Raw genomic sequence first — 21970 nt, 5'->3', positions numbered from 1 at the left:
CCTAGCACATAGCTGGAGCATGTCCACCAAACCCTGAACTCTCCACTGTGGAAGTGGAAGAGGTAGGCAGAAAATAACTGCTTTTTGCATGTTCCATCTAGGTGCTAAGGAGAAGACAGACCAACTACTGAATTTTCAATTTACTTGTTGCAAAGAGTTCCCTACATTAGCTGCCTCAAAAGGGGCATTTCCTCACCCACACTACAGCTCCTCATCTGAGTCACATTGCCTGTACACTACCAATAATAGTAAAATACCATTTATTTTTAATATGGAAAACAAAAAACATGTAGGCCACAGGAGGTGCTAAACAGCCAGATTCTCAAGCATAATTTAAATACCAAACTGTTTAAAAAAAATCCACACGCCTTTATTTAAAACAATAGAGAAATAAGAAGTCTGAGATAATCAGTTCATGATCCGTGTCAGCTGTAACTGTTAGAAAATTGCCATAACCTAAGCACAGCTCTACTACATCATTCAGATTGGTTATTGTATTTATACTTCCCAGAAATCCTCTTCCTTAATATGTTTTGTCACAGAATAAGTGATATTTAGCAACTGAATGCCTGAGAAGGGCTGGGAACTATAAATATTCTGTTCCAGAAAATTACAGGTTTTGTTCCCAGAATGTCATGCTAAGCTAACACAATAATATCCAGTAAATAAGATCATTTACAACACTCAAAAAATTAACTATAAAACTCTCTTTCTTCCCTAGCTTACATAAGTGCAAAGAAAACGCCAAACTATACTGGCAAACCACGCATTTCCAAACACATCTGCAGACAAGATATGACAACTGGTTGGGTTTTTTTCTTTTCTTTTCTTTTTTTTTTTTTTAATGCAGTAAAAGATTTATCTTTATCCCCTCTGATTTTGCCTATTTGTGAAGTAATGCAGTTCTTTTTTGAGAAGATAAATACTCAGTAATGTGAGAACGCTCACTTTCTGGGCAGCATGCACAGTCCGCTCTTTTTGGCTTTCTGCTGCTGCACATTGTTCTGCCTTCTGTGACACAGACGAACATACTTCAAAATCTGTGTGTCCCAAATCCTGCAGATATTGGTAGAGCGGGGAATTCTGAAAGAGAGTTAAAAAAGAAAAATGAGAAAAAAACAATGTTAAAGATCATCCCCTGCTTCCCATGAAACACAACTGTGAATACAGCAACCACACAACCAGCAATGAATGGATCAAGAGCAGCCCTGCAGAGAAGAACTTTGGGATGATGGTGGATGAAAAATTGGACATGAGCTGGCAATGTGCGCTCGCAGGCCAGACAGCCAATCATACCCTGGGCTGCATCAAAAGAAGTGTGGCCAGCAGGTCGAGGGAGGTGATTCTGCCCCTCTACTCCACTCTGGTGAGATCCCACCTGGAGTACTGTGTCCAGCTCTGGGGTCCCCAGCACCAGACAGACATGTGAACCTGTTAAAGTAGGGACAGAGGTGGGCCATGGAAATGATCAGAGACTGAAACAACTCTCCTATGAGGAAAGGCTGAAAGAGCGGGGCTTGTTCAACACAAGAGAAGGCTCCAGGGAGACCTTATTGTGGCCTTTCAAAAATTACAGGGGGCTCATAAGAAAGACAGAGACAGACTGTTTACCAAGGCCTGTAGTGACAAGACAAGAGGTAACAGCTTTAAACTAAAAGAGGGTATATTTAGTTTAGATATAAGGAAGAATTTTTTAATGAGGGTGGTGAAACACTGGAACAGGTTGCCCAGAGAAGTTGTGGATGCCCCGTCCCTGGAGTGTTGGATGGGGCTTTGAGCAACCTGGTCTAGTGAAAGATGTCCCTGCCGATGGCAGGGAGTTGGACTAGATAATCTTTAAAGATCCTTCCAACCCAAACCATTTTGTGATTTCATGCAACAGGAAAAAAAACAAGACAGTTATGAGCAAAGATGCCAAAATTTTGCTGGAAATATCTCCCTTAAGTTTTAATGTGACCATAATGAAAGAGGCTGTAAGAGAGTCAACACACAAAACAATGTGATGAGAAATATGCACGCAATCAATCAACTTTTCCCATAGCAATATCTTTTCTAGGTTACCTGTCAGGGTTCTTTAGCTTATAACTTATATGTTTTCAATAAGTAAACTATGTATTTGGTAATGCATTAAAAAATATTATTGTATGACTCCAGAACACTTAATGACTCTGTTTTCCTGAAGTTTATAAAAATTGAACAGACTACACTTTGAAACACTCCTACTGAAACATACTTTAAAACCAGAGAACTTTTCAAACTTCAATAAACAAAGCCTCAGTGTAACCTGATTAGGTACCTAGAGTGTTTACAGAAATGGAAAAACAAATTAGAAAAAGGCTTCTGCTCTCGCTGCAGATGATAGTAGCATTTCTAGTAAAGGAGTATCACAGTTATTTAAAAAAAACCCAACCAACTAACCCCCCTCCACCACCTTTTTTCAGCTGCTGGCAAAACCACTGATTTACAAAAAGCCCTTATTAAAACTTCTTAGAGAAAGTACAGAATTCTGATCACCAGAGACTGGTTTTTTACATGTTTAGATATTTATCTACACAGACTTCTGAATTTTCCTGTTTTCATCTGCATCAGATATCTAGATTTACCCGTTATTCCTCTGTTGACATCCACATATATGGCAGTATCTATGACAGATTTGATGGAAAGGATGTTTATGCTAACTCCAGTTCTGTTCAGGAGATGCGAAGAGACTTCTTTTTTAAGAACACCTCTCAGCAATCAGTCTTAAATAGCCTAGTTAGGGATCCATTTTGACCTCTGAAAAACTTTATGAACATCCCATACTAGTATGCAAATGCTATCAAACTGCATAGGAAGAACACAAAACATTTTAAGAATTCTAACATGCTATTGGTGAGATAACAAAAATACTTTAAGTAAAAAGTAAACATTTTAGAGTTGCAGAAGTCTGCAGAAACAACCACCAACAGAACAAATTGTTGTGTTAACTATCATTAACTAGCTGGTGCAAGCTGTGAAAAAGGCACATCTACCATGTACCATGTACCAACATGGACGAATCTCAAATGACTGCTTCCCATACAGTAAACCTTGGAAGCAATCATTCATACTAGCTGAACAAATTAATTTGTTACCTCTAGGGATTTTTTTTTTTTAACCCCATCACCAAAGTGCTATTTTGATCACTGTTACCTATTTAAAGAATGCAAATTCATACTTTTGCATGCTATCCTTAAGTTACTCACAACAGATTCACGGTCTAGTCATGACCTGAAACTCAAACATTCATACCACCTCACAGCCCTGTGCAGGTGCAGACAATCCCCCTCACCGGCAATGACAACGACTGTGCAAAACATTACGATATGTTAATGGCTCATTTCCTTGTGGGAATTTTTCCAGTGTGACAACTCAATCCTACCTTTTTTCCAAGTACCCTTCCTCCATGGTTGAGTACTTTCTCAAATGCATCTAACTCTAGTTAAACAATGTGTTGTTCTCGATTGGCTGGAAATAAGATATGCTTCTCTCTAAGTAGAATATGCCAGTTTACGAGAATTACTTAATTAAAACGGAAAAGAAAACATAATAGACTAGAATACTTGTCTTATTTAAGACACTTAAATTTCCTTAAAAACTTCAGGCCATAACTCGGAATATGAATGGATATGTATAACCTTGTCTTCATAAAATGGTTTTCATACAGAGCCAGGCTGCGCACTGCCAGCACACCTGGAACAACCCGAACACCCCTCCACGAGAGGCTTTAGGGTAGCACGGAGGTTTCATTGGAACCAGCCAGAATTTTCCCTGGTTAGATGAAGACACATAGACAAAACAGTGGGTGAACAGAGAATGTTTTATTCAAAATCATAGTTTGATGCTCACTCCAGGTAGGCCTCAAAAAAAATCTTGGCTCCTGGCAGACCTGTCCATCATCTTGATCATACTTGTCACAAGGAAGGCCAGCCATCATTTGACACATAACTATCCTTGTACTTTATTGGTACTCGCCTACACACAGACAGCTGGCAAAATAACCCAAATATACCAAGGAGTTGTTCCAGTAGTATCTCAGGGTGCACCTCACTCTGGGGTCTGTGATGAGATAATTTTCTAAAAGCTGACCAAGAAAATTTGACTACTGCTGTTTAGATTGGTTCCATTTCCTCACAAAAATGGATGAGGGCAGGTAGAGAGATAGAGGGACAGAGACCCTGTCCACTGAGGACAGAGAGAATTAGCTTAAATCCCAAATGCTACATTTAGTAAGTGAAATATTGCATAGTTGTAAGAATGCCCAATTCTTCCCTCTTACAGGGTATTTGGCAACATCAAAACCTTCCATCTGACTGTAATTAGTACATTTTCTATTCTACAGAAATGGTAAAAAATGCACCATCTCTCCAAATGGTAAACAAACTTTAGTCCCTATCTAGGATTAATAATTGTATTTGTTCTTGAAATCAAGGTAGAATACAGGCACCTTACTAGGTTTTACATAAATTCCTTCTGATTAACTTTTCAAAGGCTTTTACAGGGCCTTATGGGCAGATTTGCAAGTTTTATGACTGCCGGGAACTGGAAATCAGTTTTCTGATCATTAAGTTAGCAAATGATAATTGGTTAAAATTTGACTTGAACGTTTATCACATTCCTTCAAGTAGATAAGGGTTCTCCTCTTTTAGTTTCTCAGAAAGCATTTAGGCTATGACAATCCTCCTCTAACACATTTCTCTCACTCCACGTGCGTTCTCTTTCCCATTCTTTTCTAAAAGATCATTAGTAGGATTTAATTGCACATTGGAAAACCTCATTTTTTATTAACCTAAATGACCAAGAACTATGCTGTGACTAAAATCCCTTATGCTCTAAGTAAAACCACCATTGTTCCCCTTTCTGGATCCATTAGTAGCATGTAAGATGTGGGTAAAGGAAGCACTGAAAAAGAAGTGGTTTGAGGCCCTTGTGGAATTACATTATTAAGACCCTTAATGAACCAATCATAAAATTCTTCCATTAAGAGTGAGGTCTCTTGTGTAGCACACTCAGCTTTACATTTTTCTCAGAAAATTTGAAGATTACAGTCCTCTTCTATTAGAAATATCACTGATGGCATATATACATTAGCCTATGCTAAGGTAAAAACACACTATTTATTTATTATATTTCATGTCCTAGATACTACCCAACTTTAAACGATACTGCCAAGCCTGTCACTTGTAAATCTGTGTGGTCTATGTAACTCACTGAGGATGTCTCCAACAGTTTATAGCAAATTTCTCCCATGACATATGTAAGTAATGGCTAGAAAATCCAGTAAAGGAGTTTTAAAAAGTTGAAGGGTAGATTTTATGTCTGTGAACATTCACACAAAAATTCCAATATTATCAAAGAATTGGAAAATTATTAATTATGCAACTACAGAACTGCAATATGATACCATTAAATTATCCCATTCTATATACTGCTCGTTTCAATACGAGAGATAGAAGTATTATACTTGCAAAGTGCTTTTCATCTTCACAAAGCTTTAGAAACAATAATTAAACCTCATAATGTGTCTGATGTCCCACAAATTATAGCTCTGAATTTCTAGCTTAAATCCTTACCCAAACCCTTCACTTCTAAACTCCTACTTTCCTATTGAAAAGATCACAGCTACACACATATTCTTGCACATGCACTTCTAATGGTGAGAAAAGTTCCTTGGTTTCAATTCATGCTGTCATTCATCAGCATTGTAGCCTCAGCTCTTTTCACCTGCAACTGCCATAATAATATTGAAAAAAAAATCTACTTCTTGGTTGGGGAAAATAAGAGGCATCTGCCTTTTTTCCTCCTAATTTTCTTTGCCCAAAATTAATGCATTCCTTTTTTCATCAGTCTGACCTTTTTTAAACAAAAAAAGAGCAACTGAATTTACGTTTCTGCATATATTAGAGATACTACACTTGTAGTTTAAGAAATTCAGGACATATCAGAAAGTTTATCCTTGCAAGCAGTAATAGGTTATATAATTTTAAGAAAATATAATTTAGACTTGAGAGAAAGCTTTTACATTAGAATGTGAGGTAAAGGGACAGCGAGGTTGTTTCACTGGATGGCATAAAAGGAAACTGAAAATATAAAATTTCATCTTCCTATTAATATGGCATTATATTATTCTAGAGGAATCTGTTTCCATGTATTTTTGAATCTTTACTTTCAGCCACTCTCATCTTGGATAATAACTAGAATACTTAGTATTACTCATGTTTGACAGTCAGGTTCATTTATTTATTTCGAGTTGTGTCTGGTAGAACGACATGGTAATGAATCATTTACAAAGTAGAGAAGAAAAAAAATGTTAATCTTATCGTTATGTTACCATCAAACTACCAGTTACTGATGGGAAATATTGTCTAAAGTAAGAGGGAATACCAAGACAGGATTTTTCAGCAGTTCCTTCTAAGTTTCTTCTTCTAAGCAACTTTCTGAGACCACCTAGATATGAGGGGCGGGCATTACATTTACAGTGAGGGCATTTTTTTATTATGCTACTTGTCCAAAATGGAAAACAGTTCCAGGACAGACAGAAGACAAAATGCCATTATTCTTGGGTGTACTTCATACAGATTATGCATGGAAAATCTTGTTAATAAGTGAAGCAAGGTAGTCAGAAACAGTTGACGTACTGAGTAGGAAGGTACTTTTTGAAAAATTTAACAGTTGGGTTTTCTGGGGACTCGGGAGACTGACAACAAAAAGACCACTTATCTTTTTATGACTTTTCTAATTCACTACACTCGGGCATATCATAAAGCCATTCAATTGTAACTAGACATTTATAGTATAGTATAAGTTTATATAGGCTCCTGTTTCCAGAGTCAAGAAAGAAAATCCTTTCCTCCTCATTCGTAACTCCCTGAGCATATTTATTTTAGATCCATACTGCTAAAAATTATTTCACTCGCATATATATGTTTAATTACAACCCTCCTTTTTTTCATTGTTGGATGTGGTTGAGTCTCATTCTAAACCCAAGATATATTATGGAGGATTAAAGAACAGTCCACTAAATTAGTTTTGTTCTTTAATCCTTTCCCAATGCTTATTTTAATGCCACTTGCCATGCAGCACTGACTTGGTTAGAAAAAAAAGCATCTAAACTGAAGACTAAACATTGTGTTCACAACTCTAAGCCTACAGTAAAAATAAATATTAAAAAATCAAAACCAAGCCAAACATTAAAAGATAATCAAACATATATAACATTGCCTTCTGCTATGTGATGGAAAGGTTGTTACAGTAGAGAATTCCCTAGCTTCAGAAAAGAGCTTACTTTCGACAGATATCTACTCAAATACTTACATCTATTGCAGCCTTGCAAGCACAGATCTTGCACTTTAATACATGAGGCATTTTGGGCATATTCTGAGAAAAACCTTTGCAATCACAAATCAGATAAAGACACTGTTAGCTTTCATAGTCTTGTTACAATAGCAGCTGAAAATCAAAGCCACACCCAAATTATTTTTTGCTGATGCATCATGAAGTAAATGACTCAGGATTTCTCCACTAGAGACAGGGGCTTCCCACACCCAATGTTCTTTACTATGATAACTTTTACTACCTAATAAATCCCTGCTCTACTTTCTAACCGTAGCTAATGGAGCAGATTAACCTTAAAAACAATATTTAATGCCATTGCACAAAACAAGAGGTTTAAAGATCTCTTCTTGAAATATGGATATGTTTTTCCAAAGCTGAGGTTTCCAATATGCCAAAAGCACCATGGGAGCTTAAACCACCTCCAAAATAACTACAAGTTATGGATGCTCAGTTGAAAAAAAAAGATTAAAAATTTCTACCACAGTGACAGCAAAGGCTAAAATATGCTGAACAGGTGGCTAAACTCAGAACAAAATAAACAATATTGAAAACTCCCCCCACCTCAAAACACAGATTTGAAGAAGTTGAGCTAACACTCACAGACAGCGCAATCTTTGTCTCCTGGAAGAGGGCATTCCATTTTTCTCTTCGGTACTGCTCCCATGCACCTGACAGAATTTCATCCGCCTCCCCGTTTCTTTCCACTTGTCCCTCCAGGATGACCCGAGCCGAGGATGAGAAGCAGCCGTCAGTGTAATTGCACCTGTGCTCCTGCACAGTAGCATTTTCCTGACGGCATCAGTGGATGCAGTTTGAAACTTCCCAGGACCGTGCGATTTCTCCTGACTAATGTGGCTTTCTGAGTTGGGGGAGGGAGACGAGGATGACAGATTGCTAAAGGCTTTTAAAAAGATACTGCTTGAAAGAATTATTGCACATCGATCTTCTGTGCAGCCATTAATAAGACTTTCCAGGCAACAGTATTTAAAAGCCTTGGTCATATTCTCCTGGCTGGTAACCACCTCCTCCTGTGCTCTGACTGACAAAGAGCCAGGCGCTGACAGGGCTAATATTAGACAATGACTTCAAGGCAGCGAAAGAGTCATTTAAATTTCCTATTCTGCTTCCACTGCCACAGGAGCATAGACTTTGGTTCTTCCAGCACTACTGTATCATCTGATTTAGAAGCAGGCTTTGAGAACTACTTTGAAGCCATTAATGTATTACTGTTCCCGGATATTTTCTAATGCACAATATATATCTAATTCTGCATGCACCCATGTGTCCTGAAAAGTTAGTAAAGTTCTATAGGCTGTGTATAGTTCTGTATCACTTGGTCTGTGACATGGGAAAGCTCTTTTCTTCGCATTTTCAGCAGGTGGTTGCACATTACTGACATCGTGGTGTCCTGGTTTCGGCTGGGATAGAGTTAATTTTCTTTGTAGTAGCTAGTATGGGGCTGTGTTTTGGATTTGTGCTGAAAACAGTGGTGATAATGCAGAGATGTTTCAGTTGTTGCTAAGTAGTGTGTACACTAGTCAAGGACTTTGTCAGCTTCCCATGCTCTGTTGGGTGCACAAGAAGCTGGGAGGGGACGCAGCCAGGACAGCCAACCCCAACTGACCAAAGGGATATCCCGTACCACAGGGTGTCATGCTCAGCATATAAAGGTGGGGGAAGAAGGAGGAAGGGGGGGACATTTGGAGTGATGGCATTTGTTGCCCAAGTGACTGTTACACATGACAGAGCTCTGCTTTCCTGGAGATGCCTGAACACCTGCCTGCCCATGGGAAGGAGCGAATGAATCCCTTGTTTTGCTTTGCTTCCACACATGGCTTTTGCTTTACCTATTAAACTGTCTTTATCTCAGCCCATGAGTTTTCTCACTTCTACTCTTCTGATTCTCTCCCCTGTCCCCCCAGGGAGGAAGTGAGCGAGCGGCTGGGTGTGGTGCTTGGTTGCTGACTAGGTCTAAACCACAACATGTGGAAAAGTCTTAGAAAGAAACATTATGTATTAGACAAAGCTCGGAAACTCACTGAGAGCTCTGGATTATTTACCTGTTCAAAGGTCAACCTGTGAATACAGGTGAAGATGCTGAGCAGGACCTTTCTGACAATGACAGAGGTGAAAAAAACACCCAAAAAAAGGAAAAGTAAAAGTGGCAAACATTACCTTCCCTGGAACAGAGGGTAACAGGCCAGCCAGACTCTGTCTGTACCTGGAGCTTTGGGTGAGAAGTCACTGATCATGCAGGTCATCAGACTAGGCTGATACAGGAAAACTGGTTTGTTCTATACCAGTTACTAACAACTCACTGATTTCACCCTTTACTTACATTCAAAACTAAATTAATGAAATTAATGCATCAGACTGGTGAACTAGTGGAGTATTTCTGAAACATTCTGAAAACCTCTTTAAAACACCAGCTCCAAAGAACTTGTTTATCCATTAAAATCATGTTAATTCTGACTCCTAATGACACTGCAATGTAAGCAAACACTGAAGTGAAAAGCTTTCAAGAAACAAAAGACACAGTCACACTGTAAAGACTGAAAGAAAAGTACAGTGAGTCATTTTTTATTCAAGTGTCTCAAGGAAGTTGATTCATGACTTGAAGTTGTAAGAGCAGTACTGCAGTATTAACCCTACCATATGCATGACCGCAGAGTAATTAATACAGAGGATTAAAAAAATTTTGGACCAACAGACCTCAAAATTTACTATGGGTTATCATGTGCTTTTGTCTTCAAATTTGCTATTAAAAATAATAAAGGCACCATGGGATCACACACCAAATGGCCCATATAATACTTTTCTCTATCCATTCAGATACTACATTAGTGTTAACCAAAAATGCCTGATGAGTTTACTTGGCCTCCGCAACAACCAGACTGTTCTTTACACAGTTTTAAGCTTCCTTCAAGTTTCTTTTATTTTCTCCCTGGTATGACCTGCCTCCCAGTCATGTGATGAAAAGAAGCACCGCCTGTTCTTCCCTTCCTCTTAGCGGACTGCTGAGAAGCAAAATACCCGAAATAGTCCGACCATCACTAGTCCAGTACACTGCAATTTGCAGCAGAGATATCTCCCCAGGCTGCATTTACATGGTCAATTTAATCTGCCGTTACCAGTGGGTGGCAGATGAAAGCTGCAGTACCATTTTAGAACACTAATGGTAATATTTATACAGCCAAATGGTGGGATGGAACAAGGAACAGATCTGATTGTAAAAAAAAAAAAAAAAAAATCCATCTTTTTTTTCTTTCTTACCCAGGTTAGTTTATAGTCTAATTAGTCTCCTGAGCCAGCTTACAACACCACCCACAAATCCAGGTGCCAGCATAAGGAAGAGGATGGGAATAAGCAGGAAGAGAGGACTGAAGCCCAAATACCTCTTCTAGCAACAGCCCACACTTGAGGCAGAGAAAGCACAGTCTCAGAAGCAGCTCATCAGAATGACAAGTGAACTGTGGTTTTGACAGAACCGTGTATTTAAAACTGGCTTTATTTAACACATATGTATAAAATGAGTATAACTTTAGTCCACCCAATATTCAGTGAGAAAAATCCTGTTGAGGAAGCATGACTAACATTACCATTGAAGTCATGTGAATGTTCTTTTTCAGCTTCTCCTTTTTCCTAATATGTAATATTTGAGACATAATTTTTTAGAATACAACATTTATCAGCCTGATGCTTGACAAAAATCACATTACTTTGCAAGTCCTAAAGTTTTCAGGTTTTTGAACGAACATGACTGAAAATTTTCTTCACAATAAAAAGTTTCTGAGGTTCAGTTTCCTGGGTTTTCATTTGGTTTTGTTTCATTTTTAAATAAAATTATTGTAGAACAGCTCAATTTGGGTGCAGAAAGCATTTGTGAAAAGAAACACCACTGAGTGTTTTGATAAAAGCTACATTTGATGTAAAAGAGTACAGACGAGGATTTGAACATCTCAATTTATTGATGCACCAGCATCCTAAGCAAAGAAATACCATATTTTAGACATGTTTTACTATTGTAGGCATGCCGAGAACACATCAGCTAAAGGCTGTTCTGAATATAGTTGTATTATGCTGGGACATGGTGGTGCCTCTTGCTGAAATCTCTCTTAAATCTTACAGAAATCTGTATATCAGAACATTTTATGTAGACATCCTCCATGCTCCTTGGCACCAAGCAGTATCTTGGCTTGTTGCCTAAATATGCAGTGAGAGTTGTCTTTCTGAACCTGACACTTGATCTCATTATGACGTTGCCCAATATTTCCCAAGCACTTTTGTGCCACGTCCCTCCTAAATGGACTCCACCATTCCTACCTCCTCCCCACACAGGCCAGACCCAGTGCCATGCAGTTGTCAGCTCTGCTGAGCCCTGGTGCTTCCTTTCTCTCCCAGGATAGCATGCTGGTTATAAAGCGCTTCTCCACTGTTTTCAGGACTCATTTTTTCATATTAGCTTCTTCCACTACAGCAAGATGACAAAGAACACAGACCATGTCTCTCCAAACTCTGGAGGGGGTAATTCCATATCTATGCATATTTTCCCCCAATGATGGGAGGAGGACCGCTTGAGCAAAGGCTGGCTATGAAATAAGAGCACCTGTTACATGTTCAAATCTTTTTTTCTGAGTTTGTGGGTTCCATTTCTAGGTTCAGTAGAGCCGTGTTCAATATTCTACATAGATATAAACTTTTTAATTTGGACGTGAGATTTTTGGCTCTCTTTGCATTCATCCTCAGCTTTTCTTTTTAACTACAGATTAGTACTGATTCTGAGATTTGATGCAGATAGGTGAGCCAAAGAAAGTCTCATTTTGTTAATATGGTATTATTTCACCATTTGCGCAAAATAAAATTTGCAGTCAAGAAAGATCCCACATACAGTTTATGCTGTACTTTTCAGTCTGGGATTTCTAACGGGACAACCAATAAATCCCAAATTTAAAAGTCTGGAGTCATACTAAAAATCAGCTCCTCTAGATCTAGAATAGAAGTTTAGATTCAACAGTTACCCCACCATCATGACACTCATCCAGCCTCTAGTAGAGCTATTCTTTAACATGTATTTCTGCTTCAGCAAGTCCAGCGGAGAGTTACCAAGACGACTGGGGGACTGGAGCATCTCCCTTATGAGGAAAGGCTGAGAAACTTGGGTTTGTTTAGCCTGGAGAAGACTGAGGGAGGATTTCATCAATACCTATCAATATCTAAAGGGTGGATGTCAGGATGATGGGACTAGGCTCTTTTCAACAGTGCCCAATGACAGGACAAGGGGCGACGGGCACAAGTTAGAACGCAGGAAGTTACACCTCAATATGAGAAAAAACTTCTTTCCTGTGAGGGTGACAGAGCAGTGGAACAGGCTGCCCAGGGAGGCTGTGGAGTCTCCTTCCCTGGAGACATTCAAAACCTGCCTGGACACGTTCCTGTGCTCCCTGCTCTAGATGTGCCTGCTCAAGAAGTGGGATTGGACAAGATGATCTCCAGAGGTCCCTTCCAGCCTCAACCATTCTGTGATTCTGTGCACACAGCTTTAATATCTATCCAAATGTTAAAAGCAAGCTTGCAGAAGCTCATTAAAATATAGGACAAATGACTTAGCTGGAAGCAGAAATCAGGAGCCAGAAATGCACTCAAAGAGCAATTCCTGGGTCACCTTCATCCCAGTGTTCTACAAGAATGGTCACAGGAGCTCAAAGATCCAGCAGAAAGGATTTTTAATAAATTTACAAACTCGAAAGTGGAAAAAAAACAAACATAGTGCCTATATTTACAAGGAAAAAAAAAACAATCAGGAATATGTCAGGCCTATGAATCTGATCAAAAGCCAACATGCTCCTGAGAATAATGATTCTTTCTTGCAAAATTCAAAGACAAAGAAGAAAACAGATGATCATCAAAGAAGATATCACATGGGCTCACCAGAGGTAGATTGTGCCAAGCTCACTTGACATCCTCTTTGACAAGACAGTTAATTTTTCTAGATAAAGGAAATGCAGGAAGTTTATATGGACTTTTTATACTGTGCCATATGGGGTACGAACTTTTGATACTATGCCATATCAATAAAGAGGAAGAAGATGGGAAAGGAACCAAATACAGATGGCAGAGATAACACTGGGTTATGCTGAACAGAAAGCTATCAGATCAGAAGGTTACTAATGGAGCTCCTAAAGCATAAGTCTTTGGTCAAAGCTTTTGAATTTTCCTTAATTAACCTCATACCAAAAAAGCATACTAATGAAATTTCCCAGTAACACCAAGTAACATCATATATGCAGAAAAAGATTGAAACATCACACAAAAAGAACTGGATGACCTTGAGTGGGTACTGATAACAGCATGCAACAGTAGACAACAGCAAGACCTTACACAGAAGGACTAACAAAAACAAACTCTTCAATAATGTGGAGAGTTTATCCACACAGTTATCAAGCTGTTGATAAAATAAGAATAGCCATGAGTGGTTACACTATCACATTACAACCAAATCAAACAGTATGAAGACTTGACAAAGTTGTTTGTAGGCCCAGGATGCAAGAAACAAACTATTCCCAGAAGAAGCAAGTGAAAATAATTGTACAAGACCCCAGCAAGAATGCTGCATAGCACGCTGCAAGCTCAGGTAAAGAAAGATGAACTCAAACTGAAGCAGATGTAAAAAAAATACCCAAAACCAACCAAACAAAAAATGAAGAACAGGAAAATCTGTTTTATGAAAGGAAGCTAAAATATATTGGATTATTTGGTTTAGCAAAATCCTTAGCCAGGGTAAGATTGCTTTCTAAGAACACATTAGGAGAGATAAATTCTAGACAAATATAAGAACCATACACGCTAATGGACAATATTAGCAGAGGTGCAAGGAGGTATGAAGTGGCCATGAATAAATTTAAAGTCAGACATTAGATGGAAGTTACCAACTATCAAAGCAATGAAGCCCTGACACAGTCCTCCCACTGGAATAATGATGCAGAAATGTAGCCAGTTTGAACTTCTTTAATTTATACATTAAAAAAAGAAAAAGAAAACACGGTGATGCCATTGTCCAAACAACAACAACAACAAAAACCCTAACACAATTCCAGTCTCCTATCAATATACACAAAACACTGCAATTTTCCAGAGGACTCTGGGGTACGCTGTAACTGCAGTGCACACTACACTAACTGCAACATTCTGTCTCCTAGCCCATTTTGTAAAAGTCTCAAATAATCTACTGTCAAATTTCCTATCTCATGATCTCCCTTAATAAATTAAGACAGTCATTAATAAAGAATGTAATTCATCGCTCCACCATTTTTTAGTACAATCTGCTCTACGGTGCAACAATTTTCAGTTTGACACACCGCTGGCAGACGAGCCCAGGCCAAGCATAGCAGGGGCGTTTCTGTGTTTCTTGGGTTCTGTCCCCTCTCCCCAGTATCTGTAGCACTTCAATTACAAGAGCAACTGGTTGTAACAAATGCAAGAACTAAAGTGCTGAGGACTATGCGGTCAGTGAATGAAAATCACTGGCTGCTGTAGGAATTAATTTATAAACTGGATAGAGTATGGCAGTGCTTACTGGATAAAGTAAAATGCCCATCATTCGTTACTGTTCAATCACAACTATCTGCAATGGCTCTTGAACTGGACGGAAAACACTGCTTTCCCAGGAAAGCGATGCCATGTTTGTGCTTCCCTTCCTTCAGAGATACATTAATGTAAAAAAGGTACTTTGATAGTGAGAAAAAGGATCAATCTTTGGAAGCTCATAAATATCTATCAGCAGGCCATAATCTGTTTGATGCCACAAAATTTGTAACAGACATTTGTCACTGACATACTCAGAGCCTGCTGGACAGAGCCGTGACCTGAAAAATGTGCATAAGATAACGCTGGACATAACTGTGATGTGGAACAGCTGAAGATTAGCCCATTTTCTTCTCTTCCCTCTCCTACCCATTCTGTTGGGTATGAAAAATGTGAAGGACCACTTCTCTCCTGATTATGCACTTGTTATCGGCCAATATTATAAGCAGTAATGGTGGGCTATCTTGTTCACAAGACCTCCAAGAGCACAGAGAGAACAGCTGTTCACAGTAACCCAGGTCTAAATGCTGAAGGCCTCCTTGCAACAGCGACCACTGAAGAACAACAGGGGAAGTGACCTACTGAGGCCCCAGAAAAACTGTAGTGGCTTACCAGGAACCACCAATAATTAAAGGGGAGAGTTTGTGGCCCAAGAAAAAATTAAAATTAAAGTAATTAATTTAAGTAATTAAGAAGTAAATATATTGCAGCATTAACTACCCAAATACTTCTCGGCTCCTTGTTAACTCCCATGTCTGGCTCATCTGTGTGGAATATGTTCATAATTCTCAGTGGAGCCTTCATTTTACAACAGTGCGACCCTGCTGAGCACTTCTGAAGATTATTTTTGTGGGTATTTCAAGTTACTTCTTATTATCAGCAGGTATCTCACCCAATCAACCAACCAAACTAATCTGTGTTTTTCCTACTGTTGCTTACCTGAGTTGTGCCCTAATATGTGAAAGGTAGGTTACAATGTCACTCAGTATATCTATAAGTGTGTATATACACACACACGCTTGATACACTAATGTATCAAAGAGCCTTTACTAGCGATGGAAATCCATTCCCAAAATGCAAAGAAAACAGTGAAGTGCATATGCACGCGCAGGGAGATCTTCAAACTCTGTAAGCAGCAGAACTTTTTCAATCAAAATGGTAACTGCTGCATGAACTGGAGAACTGTGGAGCTATAAAACGAGTATGACTTTTACTGAAGAAGGAAATGCAGGGGGCAGGCATTATACCTGTGAAATAAACTCTCACCACAGATTTATGCCACTGAATGAAGTGATTTAATGTAACAGCAATATAAATAACAGATTTTATTGTTAGGTTTCAAGGTTGGTTGTGGATAAACACAAACCTTTGTGGTACAGACTGAAGCCGTATAGAGGTAGTACTCACACAGCTGAGAAAAACAGCATTCTTTACATGAGAAGCTTTTTGCATCCCGATAAAACCAGAAGTCCTACTGCTATTATAATAATTAATAATTTTAAAGACAGCATTTCTCTATAACCACTTTCTCTGAACACCTGCAAAACCAGGTGTGCCCTCAAGTTACATTCACCCACTGCAAACCGACCCGATTTTGTTACTGAACTGCAACAGCAGGTATATTTATCCACTCTTTTCAATAAGGCCAAGATGATACTGCAGCCCCGCCATCTAACACGACGTGCAATATAATTGCAAGAGTTTTACGCCAAGCCTGTAAATAACGCGAACGCGAGGAAGGAGAGGTCTTTCAGTACTTACTACGCGCACGAGCGCGTGCTGAAATGTACTTTTACGCGAGTTACACCGGTTGGAAAGCGGGGTTTACCGGCGCCCCCGCGGGCGCTCCCGGGGGCACGCGGTCAGGGCGGGGGGCGGGCCGCCGGGGCACGCGCGGCAGCTCCCGCGCCGCCCGTTACAAGTCGATGCCGCCGGCGCACCCCAGCCGACCCCTCGCCCCTCCTCGGGCCTCCCGCTCCGCCGCCGCGCTCGCTCCGCACCCGGCTCCCCGCGCCGGCGGCCCGAAACGCGGGGAGAGGAGGCCCGGCACCCGCCGGCCGGCGCAGCCCGGGCGAGCCGCCGCACAAAGGATCGCCCCTTCCCCGGCCGAGCCGACCCCGGCCCGGCTCCCGCTCCCGCCCTCGGCCTGCGCGGGGGTGGCGCGGCGCGGCACCAGTCCCCCGGGATGCTCCGGTCCCCCGCCAGTCCCGCTGGCTCCCGCCCTCCCCCGCAGGCTGCCCGCGGCCGGCGCTGCCCCGGGCCGGGCCCCGCGCCCGCCTCACGCCCAACGGTCACCTGGGGCAGCCCGGTGCACGCCGTCCCCGGGTGCCGCCGCCGCGCAACGCCCCGGCGAGGGGCGGAGAGAGATGGGCCCAACCCGCCCCGGGTCGCCCCCGCGCCCACCTCAAACACCACTTCTTCGTCAAACTCCGGTGTCATCCTTCTCCGCCATGCCAGCCCCTGCGGGCACTCTGGGAAACAGAGTCCGCCGCGCCGCCGGCGACCCCTCCCCTCCCCGCCCGGCGCGGCCCTTCCTCACGGCGGGCGGGACTACAGACCCCAGAAGGCACAGCGAAGGTCGGCTTCCGGGCGCTCGGTGGGCGGGGCTCGCCGGTGAGCGGGGCGGGCCCGGGGCGGGGCGGGGGGCGCGGGCCCGGCAGGGGGCGCAGCTGCGGGGCGGCGGCGGGTGTCCCGGCGCTCACTCTGCCGCGAGCCGCGGGGCGTGATGCGGTGGCGGGCGGGGGGTGCTGCTGCTGCTGCCGCTGCCGCCGCTGCCAGTGCTGCTGCTGGGTGGCGGCGCGGGGGAACAATGGGCTCCTTCTCCTCGGCCCGCAGAGGGGCCGGGGTGTAAGGGACGAGGGGGAGGATGGCGCGGCGCGTGGTGAGCACCATGAGCTCCGCCGGTGAGTGCCCGGGAAAGTTTGGGGAGCGGCGGTTCCTTTCCGTCTGCCCGGCCGGCGGGGAATCCGCGTACTCCCGCGGCCGGAGAGCTGAGCCGAGCCTCACGCTGTGGGGGCCAGCGGGGCTCCGCCGCCGCGGGTAGGGGGTGAGGGGGGGGGCGAGGGAGGTGCGCCGCGTCCGGCCCGGGACGGGAACCGGAGCCGCCCCGCTCCTCGTCCAGTCGGCGCCGGGCAGTTGCTCCCGGCTCTCCCCCACCGCCGCGGCGGGGCCGGACGCTGCGTCCTCCCGCCTCGGCCTCGGGGCAGCGCGGGGAGCGGGCGGGGGGGGCGCAGCCTTGCACCCCGCTGCCCCGGGGGGCAGCTCTTCCCGGGGGCCCAGCTTCCCCCACTCCGGGGCACGTCCCTGCCCCGGCGGCCGGCGCTGCGCCGGGCCCCCCGCACACCGCCCTGTCCCGCGGGGACGCTTCGCGCCCGGCGGGTCACTTCGCGTGGGGCCGAGCTGGCGGCGGCGGGTGAAACCTGCTGAGAGGCTCCGCCGCCGGGGGCCGGGTTTGCGGGCAGGGAAGGCGGCAGCGGGGTCGGGGTTGTCGCCCCGCCTGACTCGGCAGAGTTCGGCGGCGGCTCGGCTCCGGACTCGCCCCGCGGGTGTACCTGCCTTGGTCCCGCTCCTGCAAGCTGGAGCCCGCAGGCAGGGGCAGGGGTACTGGAAAGCGTTCCCTTCTGGCCTTTCCAGCCGCTGGTTTGAACTGACCTGCTTCAGTGCTTGCCTTACCTTTCCTCCCCCTTCTCTTGACCGCTGCCAGTTTTACGGTTAAAAGAGCTGCGAGGCAAATTCTTGGTTTAAAACGAGAGCTCCCCGTGTTTAAGGGAGTTGCTCGTATTTTTTTGTTTGGCTGCACCGTGGTGTGCTGACAGCACTTTTTGTTCACCCGTGTGTTAGATTAGTGGATTCCTTTCTTACCCTGCTTGAAGATGAGGAGTCCTTTCTGCACCGAACAAATGTCATGACTTAAGATATATTGTGTAAACCTGAAGCAACAGAAAAGTGCTTCCTGTAAGGGTGGGGGGGTGTGTTCTAAAGAAAAAGCAACACATAGACATCAAGGGAAAAATAAGCTTAATTCTTAGTGTTTTTTTTCTCAAATATGTCAAATTGTTATCAAGTCCAGTGTTATCTGAGCTCTCCTAGTTAATCGGAATCTACTGGAAAATAAAAAGCTATTTCATGCATCTTTCTGCTTCATTTAATATATTTCCACTTTTAATATGTATGATAGAACTGATTTTGGTTAGATCTGGAAAAACATGTAGTAAAGTGGGTATCGTCTCAACAGCTGCGTTGTATGTTCACGTTGGTAGTACTATTCACTGCTGCTCTTATAAGAGTTAAACAGCTGTGCAAATAAAAGATGTGTGTTAGGGGGTGCTCAAGAGCTTAGAGCTGGGCTGTTAAAATTTGATATGGTACTAATTTTCAGAAAGCTGGGTAGATTTTCAGTACTAAACAGTGATTTTGGGACTTCCAGAGCTGAGGTTGTGTGCTGAGACTCTCTTATTTTAGTTTATGATGTGGTGGTGTTTGTGGGGAAGGTGAGGGGGAAGAGCTTTTGGTGAACAACGTCGCCTGAAAGGCAAAAGAGAAAGGGATGCTGAGGAATATCAGTAAGAAGAAAGTGGGACAGTTTCATGGAAAATGTGAATTTTAGCGATGGATTTGAAGGGAAAGGCATAGATAGAGTCTTGGTGGGCAGGAAGAGGGAAGTTGAGGGGAATGTGAAGGCTATTGAAGAGGGGATGAAGGGTATTTTGTGTGTGATGGATTATGAGAGGATAAAAAAAAATACACGGGGAACAGGTGAAACAAGGCCAGAGGTTTACGATCCTTCTGACAGTGTCATGACAGCTTTTGAAATTTCAGTTAAGGAGCTCATAGGCAGGGTACGAAGAGACTGAGGACTCTGCCAGAAGACAGTTCTGAAGGTTTAACACCCATCTCTTCATATTGCTGCAGAATTTACCTCCTGAAATATATAGACAGTCTTTATAGAGCTATTGCTCAAAGAAAAACTTAGCAACTCCTATATTTTAATTTCAGCCCTGTGATCTATAGGATCTATTTCCTACATTGAAATTATTTAGATTGTGAATTCAATTATTATTCTAGTTTGTGCTGTATAAGCTAGCTTTCTGACAACTGATTGGTAATACAGCTTTTCAGTAAAAATGTTATCCTGTGTGAAGGCTTTGGATGGAATTTGAAATGCTTAGAAATCTTCTGCTCTTCCTTCAGTTTGACCTGAAGGGCATGACCATCTCCCTCTTGTGTCTTGTTTTAATGTACTTTTAGAGCACAGCAACCTGGTACAGCATCATCAGTATTGATTTAAGCAGGATTTGTAGGTATGAGTGACTTCAGCAGTAGGCTGGCTAACTTGGTGAGGCAGGCTTTAAACTGAAAGTCTTGGGGGGTGGGACCCCTTGCAAAAATGCTCACACCAGCACGTCCAAAGGGGCAGTAAGTCAGGCCAAGCAGAGTGGTGACACATGTTCTGTAGTTATCTCCCAAGATGTGAAACAGAAGAGTAATCACCTCAAGTGTATGTATACGAATGCATGCAGTCTAGGTAACAAACAGGAGAAACTGGAGCTCTGTGCCCACTCAGAGGTTATGACATCATAGGAGTAACTGAAATATGGTGGGACAACTCAAATGACTGGGGGATTGCAATGGATGGTTATAGGCTCTTTCGTAAAGACAGGCAGGGTAGAAGAGGTGGAGGAGTTGCACTCTACATTAAGGAAAACCTTGAATGTATCAAAGTCAACTATGGTGATTGTGAGTGCTCTATCAAATGCCTCTGGGTTAAAATCAAAAGGCTCATCTCCAAGCAGGACCTCACAGTGGGCATCTGCTACCGACCTCCTAACCACCGATGACAAAGCCGATGAAGCAATACTTGGGGCGCTAAAGCAAGCTTCTGGCCAACAGAACCTGGTCCTTATGGGTGACTTCAACTACCCAGTCATCTGCTGGAAGAACAATACGGCAGCTTGCATGTCATCCACCAAGTTCCTGGAATGCGTAGAGGACTGTTTCCTGATAGAAATGTTAGATGTGCCAACCAGGAATGAGGCACTGCTGGACTTGCTATTCACAAACCAAGAAAACCTGCTTTGTAATATCTCAGTTAGTGATAGCCTTGGTTGTAGTGATCATAATATTGTGGAGTTTGGGATCCTGCTGAGCATGCTGAAGGTCAGCTCTAAGACAAGGGTTCTGCATTTTAGAAGAGCCAACTTCAGTTCACTCAGGGCTTAGTTGGGAAGGGATTCCATGGGATGCTTCCATGGAAGACAAAGGAGCTAATGAGTGCTGGGAGTTCAAGAACTCTATTGGAAGCACAAAGCCAGTTTATACCCTACAAGGGAAAGGGAAGTAAGTGGAGCAAGAGGCCCCCATGGCTCAACCATGACCTCCTGGGTCTACTCAAATCCAAAAGGGAAGCACACCAGAGATGGAGAAGTGGAGGATTATCTGTCAAGAGCTACAAGGGCATAGCCAGAGTATGCAGAGATGCCGTTAGAAAAACAAAAGCCCAGCTTGAGTTGAAACTGGCTGTAGATGTCAAAAATAACAAGAAGGGTTTCTTCAGGTATGTCAACCACAAGCAGAAAAAGAAGGAAACCATAGGCCTGCTGTTAAACAGAATAGGAGAGTCAGTCACCAATGATGCTGAAAAGGCAGAGGTCCTCAACACTTTCTTCACCTCTGTCTTTACCAGCACTGTTGGGTCCCAGGCTTTGGGAACTAAATTGCGGGTTGATCCAAACACCGACCCACCATCAGTGAAGGAAGAGTTAGTACATGAATTATTACAGGAGCTTGACCTCTACAAATCCATGGGCCCTGACACCGTCCACCCGAGAGCGTTGAGAGAGCTGGCTCACATCATCACAAGGCCACTCTCCATAATCTTTGAGAAGTCATGGAGAATGGGGGATGCCCCAGAGGACTGGAAGAAGGCAAATGTTACCCCTATCTACAAGAAAGGCTCAAGGGAGGATCCGGGTAACTATAGGCCCATCAGCCTTACTTCAATGCCTGGGAAAGTTGTGGAATGAATCGTCCTGGGGGC

General features: G+C 43.0%; 2 protein-coding genes across 5 annotated transcripts in view; one reads left to right on the top strand and one right to left on the bottom strand.

Annotated features, from left to right (window-relative positions):
- Positions 1 to 17482, bottom strand: part of VEZT (vezatin, adherens junctions transmembrane protein) — a 59078-nt gene extending 41596 nt beyond the window's left edge. For all 4 annotated transcript variants that reach the window (XM_064451046.1, XM_064451056.1, XM_064451075.1 and 1 more), the window contains exons 1-2: positions 17338 to 17482; positions 949 to 1083 (exon numbers count right to left, since the gene is read on the bottom strand). In XM_064451046.1, coding sequence (XP_064307116.1) covers positions 949 to 1083; positions 17338 to 17373 — 171 coding nt within the window. In that variant the 5' untranslated portion in view covers positions 17374 to 17482. The remainder of the gene's footprint in view (positions 1 to 948; positions 1084 to 17337) is intronic.
- Positions 17483 to 17672: 190 nt separating this feature from the next.
- Positions 17673 to 21970, top strand: part of FGD6 (FYVE, RhoGEF and PH domain containing 6) — an 80720-nt gene continuing 76422 nt past the window's right edge. Inside the window, exon 1 of the mRNA XM_064450939.1 lies at positions 17673 to 17837. Within this exon, the coding sequence (XP_064307009.1) occupies positions 17801 to 17837 (37 nt within the window). The 5' untranslated portion in view covers positions 17673 to 17800. The remainder of the gene's footprint in view (positions 17838 to 21970) is intronic.

The sequence above is a fragment of the Phalacrocorax carbo genome, chromosome 1 (genome assembly GCF_963921805.1).
Source record: "Phalacrocorax carbo chromosome 1, bPhaCar2.1, whole genome shotgun sequence".
Lineage (NCBI taxonomy): Eukaryota > Metazoa > Chordata > Aves > Suliformes > Phalacrocoracidae > Phalacrocorax > Phalacrocorax carbo.
The sequence above is the reverse complement of the archived record's forward strand: the minus strand, read 5'-3'. Positions and strand labels throughout refer to the sequence as shown.